This window comes from Thalia democratica, chromosome 1, assembly GCF_965202585.1.
Source record: "Thalia democratica chromosome 1, ktThaDemo2.hap1.1, whole genome shotgun sequence".
Classification (NCBI taxonomy): Eukaryota; Metazoa; Chordata; class Thaliacea; order Salpida; family Salpidae; genus Thalia; species Thalia democratica.
Window position 1 is genome coordinate 110,583,557 of NC_139165.1, and position 20,530 is coordinate 110,604,086.

At 22.5% G+C, this 20,530-nt stretch overlaps 1 protein-coding gene across 1 annotated transcript; it reads right to left on the reverse strand.

The window, feature by feature from the left end:
• Positions 1-470: 470 nt before the first annotated feature.
• On the reverse strand, positions 471-19,857 carry LOC145843819 (sugar transporter SWEET1-like). Its single transcript, XM_082951059.1, has 6 exons — positions 19,737-19,857; positions 18,394-18,471; positions 16,380-16,503; positions 15,834-15,992; positions 4,490-4,609; positions 471-1,201 (listed from the first exon to the last, which is right to left on the reverse strand). The coding sequence occupies exons 1-6, from the start codon at positions 19,820-19,822 to the stop codon at positions 1,094-1,096; spliced, it is 675 nt and encodes a 224-aa protein (XP_082807185.1). The 5' UTR covers positions 19,823-19,857; the 3' UTR covers positions 471-1,093.
• Between the last annotated feature and the right edge of the window lie 673 nt (positions 19,858-20,530).

The window sequence follows — 20,530 nt, forward strand, 5'->3', positions numbered from 1 at the left end:
TTAACCTCAGCTTATATAACTAAATAACAAATGCTTTTAATTCTATTTCAGACAAAGTAAACATAGTAAAGGCATATAAATACTAAGCAAATTTATTTTCTAAGCTTAACAATAAACATTCAAGTTCTTGTTTTTAGCAAATTGATTTAGTAATTGAAGAAAAAAAATTGCTAAGTCAAAAAAATGCTAAAAATGAAAAGAATTATTGTTTTTGAAAACTTTTAAACTTATATGAAGCTAAAAGTATAAAAATAAGTTTTTATGCAAAATAAATTGATTTTACTAGTTTTCATTTGGAAATATTAGTAAGTTAAATAGTTCAAAAAATTGAGATGTAAGAAATAAGTACAAAATTCAACACAAATACTTTTCAAAAGCAGAGTATTATATATATATCTAGAAATGTAAAATAAAAAAAAAAGTAAGTATTTTTTAGTTTTTTTAATAAGCTACCAAAAAATGTTGGCACGAAATTCAAAGGCTTAAATACTTTATGAAAAACGTTATAGCAAAAACACCTTAAAATAAAGTATAAAGTTAATATAACACTACAAAAACTCTATAAAATAGATACATTGAGATTTTAACAAAGTTTATATACAAATATTTGTTACTAAGCAAGTTTTAGGCAAAATTTAAGTTTCAAACTAAACTTGAAAAAACTTAAACATAGACTTCAGTATATTTACAGTATTTTCTTTATAATTAAAAATAGTTATCATAGGTAGAGCTTAGTAGAGCGATTGATAGTATTATTTTACATACAACAAATGGAAGAACAGATTCACCAAGAATAAAAAATCAAATTTAACAAAAAAACTGACTTTAAATCAAAATTTTTAATCAATACTACATTGTTTTCACAATATATACGAGTAGTTAAGTTTTTTTTGAACTTTCATTTTTAACTACTTATAATTCAGAGTATCCATTGCTAAAAGCTAAATTTTTTATGACGTCACAACATAAAATTAAAACACAGTTTGAAGAAAAACAACTAAACACATCAGTAACAGACACAAGAAACTAACATTACCAACTAATTTCAAATATTCTTTAATACTAACCAGCTTTACGTTACATATTTGTCATTCTACATATTGACAGAAACGAAGCCTTTCTCATTGGCAGAAGTATTTGGAAACTTCTTGAACAGATAGATCCTGACCAAACTGGTGGTAAGACCCATCAAGTTGGGGATCTGTAAATTTAAAAATAATTAAATTTCAAGTTATTGCAAAAAAATTGTTTTTTGAAACTTAGGAACATTGTCATTAGTTGAATAACTGAAGTTTATTTTCTAAATACTTCGATATGTTTTTAGTAAATTCTGACCAAGCTTGTATGTAATAAGACCCATCAAATTAAGAATTTATATTTTGTTTAAAAAACACAATCAGATAAATTTGTTATATAACTCACACTATTTAAACAATAAGTAGTAAGACATACCTTGATGACAAAATTTAAAGCATATTTTACAATTATAGACTTAAAGTTTGTTTAATTTAAACTTCTTTTCTAAAATATTTATCAAGGATTTTTAAGAAACAAAAACTATAAATCAAAAAAAATAATTACAGCTATTTAAATTACATCTGTTCAGTTTTTCAAAAAAAAACATCAAGTTTGTTTTTGTTATACATTAAAAACATATTTGTAATTAATACTAGATTTAACTTATTGTTAAAAGAAAATAACGTCGAATTTTCATTAAAACAGCAAAAATATTATAACTATTGATTTTTTTGTTGTAGTGCTAATAACCGTACGAATTTGACACACAAAAAAACATTTATGTTTATAAACTATATGCAAAACATGAATAATATTTTAGTATAGTTATGTTAACATGGTCGAAATTTACATACAAACAACTTTTTAAAACTAGAGCCAAATAATAACTATCAAATTTGCATTTTTCAAACATTTTATAAACATATACAGCTAACATTATGTAAATACTCATTAACCACGTGTCACGTGTTATCATTTCTATTACGTATAAGTTATAATTTAAATTAAAAGGTGAGAATTGAAATGTTTAATTTTTGCATAGACGTTAAATATACAATAGCTTATACTAACTATATTATACTAGCTTACAAGTTAAAATATCAAACATTTTAAATAAGCTTTAGATATTTTACATAAACACTTATTTCATTTAAATTAATTTTCACCCATAAACATTTACAACTAGAGAGATTGTTTTTCACAGGTGTTTACTACATTGATAGTAAATGATGAAACCTTTGTGAGTAATTAGTTTGGTTTATATTTAATTGACAGTTTATTTCTAACCTATATAGCTTTTCTGATTTTATGAACTTGTTTAGCTTTCTGAAAAAAAAGAAAACTGAAATTTATTCAAGTACGCCGGATTTACGGCTTACTTGAATTTAAATTAATAGAGAGGGTATATTTTATATTTTAATTTAAACTACGTTTTAAAACACAATTTTTTGCATTAAAGAAAATACTTGTATTACAATTTTTTTTTTCAATATTTGATTTATGATTAAAAAAAACATTTTTTATACTTACAGTATAGAAAATTGTGCATGGTAGCTAAACTAATACTTCTTAAAATTAAATTAGGTTTAAAATAGAGTTAGAACTTTCTAAACCACAATTTCATACATCAAAGAAAATACTAATTAAGTAAAGGTCAATGTTTAATTAAATACTTCTTGTCTAAGTCAGCTGTTAATGTTACTTTATAATTTGTTTTATTGAATATTAACATGACAACCTTTTACGCATTTAGCCTTGTTTACTACAATAAATAAGTCATACTATTTGCTTTGTTTAAATTTTACTTTGTTTTTGTCACACTATTTACTTTGTTCTAATTTATAAATAGAATATTGCACGTGTGTTTAGTAATAAAACAAAAACACTTTGTTATTTATAGTTGTAAAGATTAAAATTTCTATCATCAGAAAAAAATATAAATTATATAACATAAAAATAATAAAATAGTTTTTTACTATGTAAAATAGTTTGAGTTAATAATTTTTTAAAAATTCAGCTTACAACTTAAACTTTTTTATTTTATCTTAAACAAAATATAGTAACTAAATACTAACTACAAGTATTTTTAATTAGAAGTTAAAAAAAAAAATTAGTGAAATATACTTCTATAAAATAACTCATATAAAATCAGAAAAAGATGTTTTATAAAAATTAGAATACAAACCGCAACCATGTAAGTTTGCAGCAATAATTTAGTCGAACTGTTTTATCTTACCTCAAAAATTTAGCTATTTTTTTAGATATTTGATATCTTAGTATTTCGTTAAAACTATTTTAGTAAGTTATGAATTTTAGTAAATGCTTTAAAATCAAATAAAATTTTAATACTTTATTTCATATCATAAAATTCATCTTTACAAGTTTACTTTTTACAACTCAGACTTGAATTTTCAACTCAATCTCTTAAAGAAAATATATCACGAACTACTGAACAAGTTACTAATAGAAATTAAAATATATTTAAACTAAGTTTATAACTTTTAGTTTTAGTTTATAATTTAGAATTTTAACATTTTAATTTTTACTATATAATTATATTGACAAGTAAACTTAGGTTTGACTTAAATTCGTAACATTTACAAATAAATATTCTTAATCAATGTGTTATTATTATTAATTAAGTTTAGAATAATTACAGATTAAATCAATTTAGTACAAAACTTTCAAAATTCATCGAACTTTTTAGTCTCTACACATACCACTTTTTTTTTGTTCATAATTGTCGGTTCAGTTTGGTCAACAAAAAACTTTCAAAACAAAAATTAAGTTTTGACTTAACTAAGAACAACGTAACTAGTTGAATTGTTAATTTATTTAGTAAAAAATATCTGATGTTCAAAAACTATGTAACAATCATTCATTGACAAACAGCAGGTACCAAAACAAAATTAAAAAAAAAACCTAATACACATCTTTTACAAAACTTAATATAAGAATAGCGAACAAATACTTATTAATTATTCGTAGCTAACCAGTACAAAATCTGACTAACCCCCACAAAAATTGTTTTTATAAATAAATAGGAGGAATACCATCCATTATAACATATTATGACGTAATAATAACTAACTATGACGTAATAATCGTTCATGGCAAGTCAATACAAAGTCTAACTAACCCAATACAAAAATTAATGTTATAAATAAAAAGGACAAATACTATTTAGTAAGACACATTATGACGTAACAATAACTAACTATGACGTAATAATCGTTCATGGCAAGTCCATACAAAGTCTAACTAACCCCAAACAAAAGTTAATGTTATAAATAAAAAGGACAAATACTATTAAGTAAGACACATTATGACGTAACAATAACTAACTATGACGTAATGATCGTTCATGGCAAGTCCATACAAAGTATAACTAACCCCATACAAAAATTAATTTTATAAATAAAAAGGACAAATACTATTAAGTAAGACATATTATGACGTAATAATAACTAACGATGACGTAATAATCGTTCATGGCAAGCCCATACAAAGTCCAGGATGCTCCACACAAGAAACTGGTGATTGTTAGTGGGTAACTGATTGTAGCTGTGGATTTGTTGTATATCACGGTTTTCTGTAATAAATACATATTGTTATTACAGTTTTATTTTGTTAATTATTGTTTAAGAAATATAAAGCTATAATCAATAAAAATAGTAAAACATATGTGCTTATATTTAATCTTACATGTTGGTAAATGATATATGTATGTGAGTTTAGTACAACAGTAGTGATAGTATAGACAGATTATTTATGGATTATAATGTTTGTTTAATGTCAATTAAATAATCAAATAGTTATAACCTTAAATTGGTACAAACTAAAAATTAAAATTTGGGACTTTTGAAAAACTCTTAAAAGTTTTATGACTTTACTAAAAAAAATAAACGTTGTAATGATTTAAATATAGTGAGATATGTAGTACTTTTTCAAGAATACCTTTAATAGTACTTTTCGTTAATAGTTTTAAATTTTAAATACATTGTTTTAAATTATAACCTATATAGTTTTACCAATTAAAAATATAGAAAATATTTTATAACACAGACGTTAAAACAACAATATACTTTTATGTCTAATTTGAAGTACCCTTAAGGCAAACTTCAGTTAAAATAAGTTTAATATCATATAATGACACGCACTATTTAAAAAATAAAACGAAAAAAAAATTTAAACTTTTTTTATTATCTAAATTTACTTTTGTAAAATATTTATTTAGCGTACTGAGTTTTCTGTAAAGTTTAAAACTTTAAAGTATTATTAAATAAATATAACACGACAATATAAGTTTAAAGTTATAAGTAAAATAAACTTAGTTATTATAATTGTTTTGCTTTTATATCTAATATTTTGTTAAATATTACAGTTAGCTTACTAAATTTTCAGTGAACTCTAAATAGAATCACTAAGTTATACTTAAGTGTTAAAAAAACAAAGGTAAGTTTTAACTTATTATAAACAACATATCATTTTTAGTTGTATAACATATGAATTTCGACATTATTTGTAAACACACCTTTTAAAAATATATCAAATGTTGCTTTTCCCTTGATGTCTAAATATTAATACAATAATGTCAAAATACGTGTATTAGAAAACATTATGACGTCTTTGATTTAAATGTGACCTTTTGTAAGTAAAAGATAAAAGCGAAAGTCTTTGATATGAAAATGTTTCTACAACTTTTTTTCTTGAAGTCTTATTGTTTTTCAAATTACACACCACATGAACATTCTAATATCAAAAAGTTTTTTGATTATAATCTTTTAAAACTATATTTATTTTTCTTACTATGAAGCTAAAATTAGATACCTATTGTTATAAAACTAATTAAAATATATAATAGTAATATATAATTATTTATAATATTAAAACTGTATTTATTGTTGTATCTATAAAGCTCAAACAACTGTAATAAAAATAAATTAAACAACTTATTAGCCACATAAATGATGACTTTAACAAATAGAAGTGTGTTTTATAACAGAAACTTCTTTTAATATATTTTTTATCTATTCATTTATATATATTCCCTCAAAAAAATCTTGTTAATTCTGATTGTATAACAGTACATGTTTTTTAAACAAAGCTTTAAAATTTTCACTATTACAAACAGAAAGGTTTTTACATTTCATACACATTTATAAATTCATCAGTCATATTACGTTATCAAGTTGTTTAAAGTAAAAAATAAAATTTAACATAAATAAATAAACATATATTGCACTAAAAAGTATACATAACAGTATTATCATAACGTTATCAAGTTAAGTGCTAAAGCTGTAATAATTTATTTTTGTTATAAAACAACAAAGCAGTTCAACTTGTTATATGTATGCTATATAAAATAGAATTATTATACATATAAAAACTTGATTGGTTAATCTAAGATAAACTTGTGGTTCAATAGTTACATAAAAAGTAAGTTCAAGAATATTAACACTGTGAATAAATTCCCGAGACAATAAAGTTTAATATAGGTCAAATCGTATGGCGCGAAAATAAGTTTGACAAATAATATATAAAGCTAAAGTGATTAAACTTTTATACAATTGCAATTTAAATTGAAACTTTTATTTTGTATAGGTTATAGTAGTAGAAAACACATATAAAATTAAGTTTAATGTCATGAAAATTTAAAGCTATGAAACACATTTAAGAAAAGTTTCATAATTTTATTACAAAGTTTACATACTTAAAAAATAATATTTTTTAACACATTATAAAACAGTTAAGCTTAAAACTATATAGTATTAAGGCTTTAAAAGTATTTAACTTAACTACATTTACTAGTGTGACGTATAACTAATGCTTATATAAACTTACAAACTAAAATAACATTTTAAACATTTAATGGCTTTAACTAAATTATTAACAGCTATTTAAATACCGTAAAATTTTAAAACTATATTTTATCTTTTAAAATTACTTATAACTATACTTCAATACAACTTCAACATTGTGAAAAATAGTTAAAATATTATAATTTTTGTAAACAGTAACTTTACTTCAACTTTAAAAGTTAAGAAAATTTTGAAAACCATGTAAACCATACCAAACAATTAGTAAAATGTTACAATAGTTGTTAAAAATTATAATATATTAGGTGTACTAAAGTTATTATTTCAATTTAAAAGTTTTGTACTAAAATTAACAATACAATTGTACAAAAAGGTTTAATAATAAATTAAAAAGTACTAAAAAAAGTTCATAAAATAAACAATCATAAAATTATTTAACAAAACAAATATGCATTTAAGTTTGCTTAAGTATTGACATTGTATTATTACAAAGTAAATGAAAAACTCAAACAAATAAAAAAGGTATATATTTTAACATAAGTAAATATTTTATCCAAATATTTAAGCAAGTATTGTGTAAGTTTAACTAAACAATACATTTTAGTCAGAAAAAAAATATTAAAAGGGAACCTAAAACACAAGAACTTTTCATAATAAGTATAAACAGCAGTTTGAAAAATTGTTTAAAAATTGTAAATTTTATACAAAATACTTGTAAAATTGAAAGCCTTGGGAAACTTTAAAATAATTTTAATATAAAATTTTAATTTCAAATGAAATATTTTCTTTAAGAGTTTAAACAAGTGTAATATATTCAATTTATATTTTTTATACTATTAATAATAACATTTTATTTATTCTAACATTTAAATCATTCAAGTAGTTTTATTTATCTTATGTATTGATTAAAATATAAACTTTAAACTTAAACAAAATTAAATAAATTTATAAAACTAAACTAATGATACAAACTGACAACTAATTAACATTAAAATTCCCAGAAAAATTTAGATTTACCATTTTTAACGAAGGTCACATAAACTCAACTTTTCGAAAATGGTTAGTTTTTCCTCAATTTTGACAACTGTAAGTAATAAAAAGAAATACAAATGAGTTTGTCTTGACTATAGCAAATAAATACAAGCAATTTTAATAAATAATTAAGTTAGCATGTAAAATTCACAAAAATTTCATTCTAAATAGCAAAATATTAAAAGAATAAATTAGTTAAACAATAAAATGCAATAAAATTTAAAAATAAACTATTTAGACAATAAAATGAAATAAAATTGAAAAATAATTTAATTAAACAATAAATTGAAAAATAAATTAGTTAAACAATAAAATGCAATAAATTGAAAAATAAATTAGTTAAACAATAAAATGCAATAAAATTGAAAAATAAATTAGTTAAACAATAAAATGAAAAAAAAATGAAAATAAATTACTTAAACAATAAAATGCAAAAAAAAATGAAAATAAATTAGTTAAACAATAAAATGCAAACAAATCATGTACTTAGAGTAAATATTTACACGTCTGGCAACATTACTATTAATAGATCATTTATAAATAATTTTATGTTTAAGTTCAAAGGGAAATTACACAAGTTACACAACTTAGTTCTATATTTAATAACAGGGTTGCCACTCATTTTTTCAAACTTTTTTCCAGGTTTTCCAAATTTCTTCCAGGTTTTTAAAAGTACACATTTTTGGGTTTATTTTTAGTTTTAAATTAATTTCTTTTAAAGAAACTGTATTAAATAGAATAAAAGCATTTCAAAAGATACTGTAAAGTTACATTAAATGTGTTTTTTAATAAAAAAATTTTTTGATAACGACAAAAAATCTTAATTATATGATAGATTTTTTTTGTCAAATCAAAATTTTACAAATGAAAATGTTAAAGTTATTAAAAATTCTAGTTTTTTTTATCAAATTTCCAGGTTTTTCCAGGTTATTTTAGCCTAAATTGTCAAATTCCAGGTTTTTCCAGGTAAAGTGGCAACCCTGAATAAGCTTTTTTTCAAACTTTGTATGCAAATTTATTATTGTAAAGTAATAGTGGGAAAGAACAGTATAACTTCAAACAAAATAGGAGATAATTTGGTTATAAAATTATTATTTTGGTGTTACTCAAATGGTCAGTATCATTAATAAATCATAAATTAAAATAATGTAATTAATTGAAGTTATATAAGCTGTATAACTTAATCCCATATGAATAAGCATATAAACTTATTTAACAATAACATATAAACTTTGTATATTTTTTTATTGTACCGTGATAGGAAAGTGTATAACTTATTTTTAATAAAACAAGGGATAAATTGGTTGGTAGTTGTTATTAAGTTTTACTTAAATGGCAATGAATAAACAAAAAAGTAAAAAGGTGCATAAAACAAATCAAGTATTATAACATCTAAACTATCAGTTGATCTTAGTTTTATGTATGCTTGAAAAAATCAAGAAATTAAGGCCATAGGGGGGTCCAACATTTTTTTTTACAAAAATTAATTTAGGCTTTTATATGAAAGCTTTAAGTACAAACTACAAACCAGTTTTTATAGAATTAAAAAATATCATTTAACTTTTGAGATATTTAATTTTTGGTAAAAATTTTACAATATAAGCGTATGGACCGCAAATTTTTCGGGGTCAATTTTCTCGGAAATTTTAAAACACACTAAAAACCTATCTCCTCCTTCATTTTTTGACTTAGAGACTTCAAATTTTCAGGAAATGTTCCTTTTAATATTTTGAAGAATCTGAATGTTGGAATTTTTGAAATTTTGAAAAATAAAAATTTTATCCCTAAAAAACTAAAAAAAAAGGTAGTTTTTTGACAATAATTTTTTTTTTACTCAAAATGAAAAAAATTCCTACAATAGATCTCTTTAAAGTTTAATGATACACATTCTGTAAAAATTTGAGAAAGATTACTCAAAAAATGAAGGAGGAGATAGATTTTTAGTGAAATAGTCTTTTTTCGCATTTTTAGTTTTCGCCTTCCATAAGGAACCTATTGGATGCCCTTTCTTTGATCGCTTATATCTCAAAAGTTACTTTGAGTTTTTTTAAGCGGTTAAAAGTGTCTGATAGCTCAGATTAAATTCTACAAAATAAGATCAAGTTGTTAAAAACAAAGTGGACCCCCCCTATGGCCTTAAAATAGCTAACATAAAAAAAATCCAATAAATCTTAAGCTTCAATAGTTTTTTTAAACGACTATAAAAAAACCTTTAAAAGGTAAAACCTACAAAACAACAAATTTTAACTTCAAACAAGAGTTTAGTTTTAATCAAAAGTAAAAGTTTGCTTACTATCTTGAGTACTTTAAACAACTCAAGTTCTTAAGTAGATACTTTAAAAAGCAAGTCTTTAAATTTAGCTTCGCTTTAAACTAAAAGTTTTATTTTAATTAAGTTGTCTACAAACATTTATATTTTGTAATTCTTTTAAACTTGACTTTAAGTTTTTATTACTTTACATCTTACAAGTTTGTAATTGAAGTGAAAATATAAATAACAAAAAAGTTGTAAAATAAAAGATAAAAACCATTAAAATTCGTTTTATTAATTAAAAAAAAACCACTTGAAATTATTAAATAAACCAAAATTCATACTGATTGACTAGTTAAACTTCTACTAATTACATAAGTGGGAAATATTTATTTAATATTTTAATTATTACATTTAGCCTACAGTAAAGGTCGCATGAACTCAATTTTTACAAATTTATTTTACAAGTATTGATTAGTCAACTTTGATAGCGACAGAAATCAACAAACAATTTTTTTTTTGTTTAAACTTTTTTTTAATCCTTCATTGTAACTTGTTCACTATCTTGAGAACTTAAAACAACTTAAGTTCTTAAGTAGACACTTTAAAAAGGGAAGACTTTACAAATTTGTTTCACTTTAACAATACATTGTATTTTCTTAAGTGTTTACAAGCTGTACATTAACAGCAAGTAGTGGAAAGTTTTATTTTTATTAAGCAACATAAATACCACATGTTATAAAAAACACTTAAAAAACAAGTTTTATTTTCAACACTTAAAAAGCAACATAAACACTTAAAGTACTACATGCTATAAAAATTCATTAACTTTTATTTTAGCTTCGCAAAAAGCCTGCACTTTGAAACAAATTTCCGTAAAAAAGTATATTTATTTTACTTTTACCAAACAACATTCGAAGTAATAAAATATAGGAATTTTATTTACTGTTATTTATCTTTACAAAAATAAACTCACAAAACGTTAATTATTAATTAGTTAAACAAACTCTTGTTACAAGATTTAGCGATTAGATTAACAAAAAATTTAAAAACTTCTACGTAGAAAAGATAAAGGTTATAGGAAATAGTAGATAGACATCTACACAGCTATAATATTGGGAAATTGTTGAAGAGAACGTCTTAGTTAAGAAAAATATTATTTTTTAACTATTCTAGTCAAACTACTTAATGCATAATTGATAAGTATGTCAAAGGTCGTAGAAATTGAAACATAAACATATAAGTTAGAAATACAAGTATATCTGGAAAGCGAAATAATGAATGCTTTATATTAAGTTTCAAAAACTAATATCATAATAAGTGAAACATAAGTAATAATTCTACAATTAAGAACGGTGATACATTTCAAAAATAGACAAACCCTTAAATACTAAACGACCTATCATATAAATATACAACTAATACTTACTGAGACAACAAAAATAAAAACTTAAATTTATTTTTAATAATGTATAAGTAAAAAATTATTTATAAATTAATTTTGATTTGTAAAACATATAAAAATAAACTTAATTGAATAAAAGTATGTTTTTTAAAAATTACATTATTTAAACTTAAGGTTTAACAACTTGAAGTTATAAGTATTAAAACATTGAACAGTTTTCTTTTGTAGTTTAACATAACATTTACATGACATTTTAAGAATTTAAACTTTTTTGTAGAAATTTTAACAAAAAAATTTTTTGAACCTTATTTCACTTGTAAAAATAAATAGTAGTATACCTTAAAAATAAAAGATTTAAGCACTTTTATAGGAATAAATAAGCACAACGGAATAAATAAACATATGCTTATCATTTTATTTAAAAAGTTCAAAAATAAAGTTTTAACGAAACAAACATTTACAAATAAATCTCTAAAGTAGATAGTAATTTAAAGGTCAATAGGAAGATCAATACAGACATATACTATATTTACTTATATACAATTTATAATATGTGGTACTTTATACATCTGCATACATTTCATACAATACAATGTTCGACAAATAAAAATCTTTCATTAAAAGAATTCAAAAATAAGGTTTTAATTAAACAAACAAACATGTTCGATTTAGATTGTATGTTAAAGGTCAAAAGGAAATAGTATGTAGACATATACTAGTTCATTTACTTATACAAGATTGAAAATGCTTATTATAATACACATCGTAAACATTAAACACTATACTAAATAAAATAAACTCAGTAGTACATGACAAAGAACCATTACTACAATATAGTACATTGGAATTTAAAAATGCAAGAACTAAATTACAACTTAAGAAATAAACAGTTCATAAACAAGTAAATTGTTAAACCTATTGACTATTTTGTATAGCAAAAAGTAATCAGATCTATTTTTTAATGTAAAAATGTTTTACTAGACACTAATATTCTGTTAGTTGTAATAGACTTAAAATTAAAACATTAAGAATCTTATCATAATTGAAATAAAAATATATTTAGTTGTTTATATTCTTTTAAATAAACTTAATCAATGCATAGTAAACATGTATTACCTTAATGTAAACATATAGAGTTTTACTTGGTCAATTGAAAAAAATAAAAAAAAGTTTTAACATTTTTATATAAAAACAAAAAACGCATTATACTAATAGCTGACAAATAATTTAATTTAAGTCTGTATTAGTCTGACATATAATAAATAATTAAACAGGAAATTTCTACTACAGACTATACGACAAAATGACATTGTTGAATCAGTTTTTTACTTTAAGTATGTTTTAGATAGTTTTTATACAGTTCCTCATATCAAATCTATTATTGTAAAGCTCCTAAATAACAAAATAAAGGAGAAATTTAGTTACCTAATTCTTTTTCACTTACAACTTTGAAAGTTTTATTCTTATTCGAAAAAAAGCACTTATAGTTAACTAATAAAATAAACATTCAATAGTTTGTATTACTTTTAAAATTTAAAAGTAAATAATAATTGGCATAGTTTAAATCTTAACCGGAATTTAGAGTTGTAAATTAAAACTATAAACCATAAAAAAGTTGAACAAAATAAAACTATATATATTAATTTTTATTTTTATCTTATGTTAAAATGAAAACTATAAAATGTAAATGCATTTGTTGTGTAATATTAGTTTTACAAATAACAACACAATAGGGTATAAGTTAATTGAACAAAAGTTTAAATGGTTTTTGCGTGGTTTTACTTACAATATAAATGAATTGTTCAGTATTTTACATTAAAGTTAATGCATTGTTGTTTTCTTAATGGATTCCACTAAATAACTTTTTAAGCAACTGTTACTAACACAATTCATAGTTTTAATGTTAGCTAATAGTTTATAATAATAGTTTATAATATTAATTTACTTTTAAAATTGTTATGTGTGTTGAAAGTTGATAAGTTTTTATTTTTAATCAAGATTGTGTATAGTTTAAACACATGGTAAAAAATTTATAATTATTGTAAATTAATTAAATAAACAATAATCAGTATGTACCAACTAAAACAAAATCAAACTAGGTTTAACAAAACAATATCAATCAACTTAATTGATTTCTGCTAACACTTGTTAAATGGAGCGTAATTCCTGGTAATTTAAAATATTTGTGTTTGTATGCAAATTATTAAATTTTCATGTTTAATTGCGATATAAATAATTAATGACCAGATAAATTAGCATAAACACTAAATCGTTAGTTGGTAATAAACTAATAGTTTATATATAGTTTTGTTTAATGTCGATTCTAAATTTATTAAAATATACAGATATTAAATGGGAAAAATTTCTTTTTTATATTTTTATTTACAATGCTTAAAAAATTAAGAGCTTTTAATTGTAGGTCAGTTATTTTTTTAATTTTTTTTTTAGTATTTTATTTCATTTTTATAACAGTTATGTTTATTTACATGACTTTAAATAGTAGACTGCATAACACTTATTTTAAATACAAAAGTGTATAAATCATAACTTGAAAATTAAAGTATATAATACAATAAAGTTTTACCATAAAAGAAACACAAATTTCATAACTTCTATACACAATAACCTAATAATATTTACAAACTATATTTTTCTTTGACATTTAAAAACTGGCACTTTTAAATGTCATGTATAAACAAAGTTAATTTGCACATTTTGCGTAAACCATAAACTTTTGAATATTGTAACATTTTTCACAAAAAAATAGTTTAATAAGTGTCCATTAATTCCAGTAGCTTATTATTTTATAGTTACATAATAAAAAAAATTATTGTTTTTAGTTTATTCATTCAAACTTATGAAGCAATAGTTACAGTTTATAAGCTTGTAATTGGTACAAAAGTACCTAAATTTGACTTTATACAGTACAATAATTTATTCAAAATATTTAAGCTTCAATCTAAATTCACCTTAAAGCTTAGTAACATAAAATAAGGAACTTGAAATTATAAGTAGTGTGTGTAACTTGTTTTTTCTCCTTTAACTTTGCTATTTTAGAGCTTTGCAATATTAGCTTCGATATGAGGAACTATATAAAAACTATCTAAAACATACTTAAAGTAAATACTGTATTCTTTATTAGCTTATAAAATTTAAAGATTTATATTAAACAAACTGAATAAACAATTGAATGTAAATTTTATTGTATACAAAAAAAGTGTTTTGGTTTTGGTTTCTTTTTTTAAAAATATATCTATTAAGTTAGCTAATATTATATCCTTTAAAATATCAGAATATTAAAAATTATAATAATAACATTATAAGATACATAAATTCTACAAACATAACTTAAAAACATCACTTAAAAAAGTTTCGATTACTTCTATAAAAACTTCAAATTTTTTTACACCATAACTTTAGTATTCCCACACATAATACCAAGCTATAAAAATTAAATAGAAAAAATGAATACTTTGTATTCTTTTTAAAAACGCAAGTTTGCAAAGTTATGTTTACAAGCTAAGTATGTATACTTATAAAATTCTGATGAGTTATATCAAGTGTAATAGTTTTGTTTTTCTTAGAACCTAAATTATCAATTAACCCACACAATTTTGACACAATTTTACTATTTGCTATTCCCTAGGTATTACTAAAATCTATTAGTACTATGTAATTACATCATTTGTATTCACCTGTTTACTGATTTTGGTGTAAAAAAATTATAAACAAAACTGATTAAAAGCTGGCAAAGTAAAAATAAGTCAACTTATAATTGAGCTTGTGACATGTAACTATAAAAAATTTAATGAAAAAAAAAATGAATAAAAAATATGGCTTATATGGATTTATCAACTAAATTCAAATGTTATTTGAAAAATTATAATACTATTGGAAGACCTCACTATGTTATTAAATAGTTTTTTAATATTAGCAAATTACTCCAATTTCAATTATGTAGTCTTAAAAGGTTAATAAGTTAATGTACGCTTAAGTCAAATATATTTAATCAGAAATAAATTTAACAAAAATCTACTTAATTTTTAAAAAGAGTACTCTGTGACTAATACTAATAACTATAAATTCAGTGAGAAACACTTGTGGTTATTGCGTTTATGTTATTACATTCCTTGTTATATTAATAATACTTACATGAACACCTGAGATATATCAGAGGTTTGTATTGATACGGTTAAAACTATTCAAAGTTTAAAGTTAGTCCTTTGCTAGTAAAGATCCTAGCAAAACAAGCTCACTGGAATAACAATTAAAATTTAATCTTAAAATTATTCATGAATCTTAAACTAACGATTTCAGTCAATGGAGAAGCGAACATCAAACAAGTTATGATACAGCATAGAGTTCCAAAAACATTCAAAGCCTCTTCTACTGTAAATGAAGCCATCGTAACATAGTAGACGAGGTAGAAAATCAAGAAAGAGAGAATGGTAAGTTTCATCAATGCCCTCTGTTTTGAAAAGGTGAAAATTTTGTTAAAATATGAAGTATTAATTTAGCAAATAAAAATTTATATATAACCCTCTAATACTACTGAGTCGAGAATAATAATATCACAATATGTAAAATTTTTGTTGAATTTTCGAGTACTACAATGAGTAGTTTAGAAAATAAAAGTATAAGTTTATAGTGAAATAAAAATCAGAAAGTTGTTTTTTTTAACTTATTAGTCAAAATCTTAACAGTTTTTCATACCTGATAACTAATACTAAATTTGCAAAGTATGTAAGTATAAGTAAGTATAAGATGCAAAACAGAAGTCATAAAATGTACGAAAAAGCTATGTACTGTTTTATTACATAAAGTAATTTTATTCTAAATAAAAATGTATACAAACCTGCATTGTGCTGTAAAGTATGTAGATGACCATATAAAATGCCTGGGACAATGCTCCTACCAGGTTAACGAAGAATATGGTTTGATTCTCTTTTAGCCTTCCGTATATGAGCCAGGCTGAGCAACTGTTAAATTTTAAAAAAATATTTAATATTAGTGCGCTATTAGTGCTTATCAAAGTTTTTAAGTTTTTGTTTAATATAATATACATCATTTTATTTAATATAGTATATATAAAAAAGTAATAAAACATAGTCTTAATATATTATTTTGAAAAAACTAACGGTAATATTAACAATAGAAAAAAATTGCACAAGAACAAAATTGCACAAGTGCACAAAGATACTTTTGCATAAACACAAATTTGCACAATGGAACAAAATTGCATAAAGACAATTTTGCACCAATGGTCAATTTTGCACGAGTGACATTTTTGCACAAGAGTAAAAAAAAACAGAAAAAAAACAGAAAGATAAATTATTAAAAAAACAAAAATAGATAAACTACCAACCAAGGGTAAAGTTTAGGGGTAACAGTGATAATTAGGAAGAAAAAGATATAAATTTTTAAAAGTAATAATAAAAAATATTAAAAAAAATAAAATTTTATTCAACCCATGCAAAAATGTCTTTGTGCAAAAGTATCTTTGAGCAATGTTGTGCACTCATGCATTTTTTTCCCCTTGTCCAAATTTGACAGCTACCCATTTTTTTTTTCCTTTTGGGTATAAAAGTTAAAAATATTCAAACAGTTTCATAGCAGTTATATTGAGTTCTGTTATGTATAAAAGCAAGAATTAAATTTAAGGTCGAAAATGCTTCACTTATAAGTTAAAAGAAATAAAATATTTGTACAATTTCCAATAAAAACATTTTAATGTGCCGCCTGCAGACCAATTGCAAAAATAATTATTTACAACAAATAATTGATTAATTGTAATTAATTAATTACATCAAAACAAATATATGTTGTCCACAATGGACTTTTCAGCTCAAAACACATTTTTATAAAACAATAAACTAAAAAATTTTTTTCTAATAAAACATAGTTGGGCTCTTAACTTGACTATTTATAATTTTTGCGCTTTATTTCAACTAACTACATCACTTTTATTGTTTAAAATAGTATTTTTTATGTTGATAAGTAAAACATTTTAAAAAAGTTGTATAAAACTTCTTTTACAATACGGCAAGCAACTTAAAAAGGCTGCCCACCCCTGATCAAACACAAGGGTGGCAGCCTTTAATTGGAAAAATTGCTCTCAGGTCACACTAAATAGAAAAACGACATTATATTTTAATTTCATGTTATTTTAACATAGTTGTAGTTGAAATGTGATAAATCTAACTAAATAAACAATTGATTTTATAACTTTTATTGAAAAAATTGTTTTCAGGTCACACTAAATAGGAAAACATCTTTCATACTGACACAATTATTTCAACATATGAAAAATCTAGTTAAATTAAACAATTGATAGAATACACAAAAATAACGCACTAGTAGTAACTATATCTTTAACTAAGAGCTTAATTGTAAATTTTAGATAAAAAACTTTTTTAATGTTTTCAAAAAGTATTTCTTTGGCAAAACACTTGGCTCATGGGCTGCAGTTTACCAACCCATGAACTAACTTGTGGAAAAATTTATGAAAAACTTATAACTTGATACAACAAGAGAAAAAAATAATGATACTCATTTAATTCAACAAAAAAACATTAAAAAAAAATCAAAATTATTAAATAAAACTAACCTGATACAGATATTAAAATATAAAATATATTAATTGATAATTAAATATTAAAACAACTTGATACAACAATGTGAAAAATAATATTTTTTTTAATTTTAGAATAAAACTAACTTCATACAACACATAGTAAATAAAACACTTTATTTATAATTTTTCAATAAAACTTAGTTGATAGAGCAGATATAAAAGTAAGTATTTATATAAATCTATTGATAAACAGCTAGGAAAAAAACAATAGTTAATGTTATCTAATATAACTTACTTGATGCAACACATGAGAAAAGGCAGAAATTGGACGTTTCCCGTGGCCCTTGCAGATAACATTTGCTTAACATCTGGTCTGTAAAATATTTCATTTAAATTATTTGGCAGCAACAATTTAGTTGATACTATTTACAACTAGTACAGTGATATAAATATTATCTACATTTCACATTATACAACATAGACCAGGTTAATAAAAATATTTATTTCATTAATTTACTAATTTACTAACTATTATTCTAAAACTATCTTGTAACAAATGTTAAAATGGTGTACGTATTAATTATAACTATCATGGGGTAATAATTAATTTGTTTGTATTATACAGCATTCATATTTTTTAGAAAAAAATTTACTTAATTTATTGTACAACATTTAAATAATTGTAGTCATAAAAAGTCTGAGTTATTAAAAAATTAGCAAAAAGAAATGCAAAGAAACCCTAGTTATGAGTGTTTAATATGCATCTATTGAAAATAATAAAAATAATAGTGTTATATAAAATTTTTGACCGAAAAAAAACTTTTGATAATTATCAAAATAAACATATTATTAGTTTTATTTTTTACCTTCATACTTGTTTTATAAAACAAATGTATTTAATTACTAACTTTTTTTAGATGACACTATTCCACTATAAACGGTACAGCCACTTTAGTATATTCTTATAACAGTTGTATATTTGTTTAAATTTTTTTGTTTAAATTAAAATTTTAACTCTATATTTATTATTATAATAACATATATTTTTTTACATATGAGTAAAAATTATTTTATTAAGTTAACAATAAGATTTGATAACATACTACAAGGGTTTAGCTTGGAGAAAAAAAAATTATTATGAAATTAACGTTTTTGAAAATTCTATGCTCAAACAACATGGTAAAGTATAAGTTGATATATATAAGTATAAAAGGTTGACTGCAATTTATGAATAAATATAACTTGATAAAATTTCTTGACTTTTAGTTCTTTAATATCTTAAAGAAAAACTAAGGAAAAAGTACAGTAAATAGTAAAAACCTAACTAAAAATAGCTTAGAAATAGCTCAAAAACTTTTTATAAAGTAATATGTTTGTATTTTGAAGAATAAATTAATATTTTAATTATTTACTATTATAACGTATGTTTAAACAAAAACAACATAATTATACTACATTAAAAACATAATTAAAACAATAAACATATTTTAGCTCTATCCTATAATAAGTTTAAAATAAAATAAAAACTTTTGTTGTTACTATTCACATAAAAGTTTTTTTGAATAGGATAAACATAAAACAAACAAGTAAATGCATTTTAGTATAAAGAAACAATTAAAAACTGGAAAATATACTTACATGCCACTTGAAAACATGGCAAAAGTTACAATTAGGCATGCATTTTCCAACATGTTGAGAGTAGATGGATTGTTAAGGAACTCCATCTTACAGCTGTTTACAATCTAATTCTGATTTCAAATTATCAATTTTGTAGCAACTATTGCTTGAAGAAAATTTCAAATTGTTATGGGAAAAAACCCTGTTTTGAAGCTAACTCGTGTCACAATACACATTTTCTTCGAAGCAAAGACTAGTTATTGCTAAAATATTTCATTTAAATCTTTATCGTAGTATCAATCTATAGAAATAATAAAAAAGTTTAAAAAACTTATAGTTTTTAACAGAAAAAATATTTTAGAAAAACATTTAAGTAAGTTTAAAAAAGATATTTTGACTAATAGCAAAAAACAAATTAAATTTTTTGAAAAAATGTTACTAGATAAGTAAAAACTACGGTGGTAAAGATATAGAATAGAAAAATGTTCAGAAATTACTCAGAATTCAGAACTGAACAGTTGGAATTTCATTATGCACCTTTAAATGTTCGAAAGTGCGTAAACACTAAAGCGACCTTTTGAGGGTAAATTAAATCACGCAGCCAAATCGTTCACAGCCCAAAGTCTGAGACATTGTCAGCTATTTGTTGGATAAAAGTCTATGCTAGTTAGATCAGCTTTAACCACTATTTATTAGGCCATCATCAACCGCGTGATAAGATCTCAACAGCGGCTTCTAGCGACTATGACTGCCTGATTAGTTTTAATAAGAACAAACCGGTCGTAGGTTGTCTCGGATGCTGTTTTTGTTGGTCG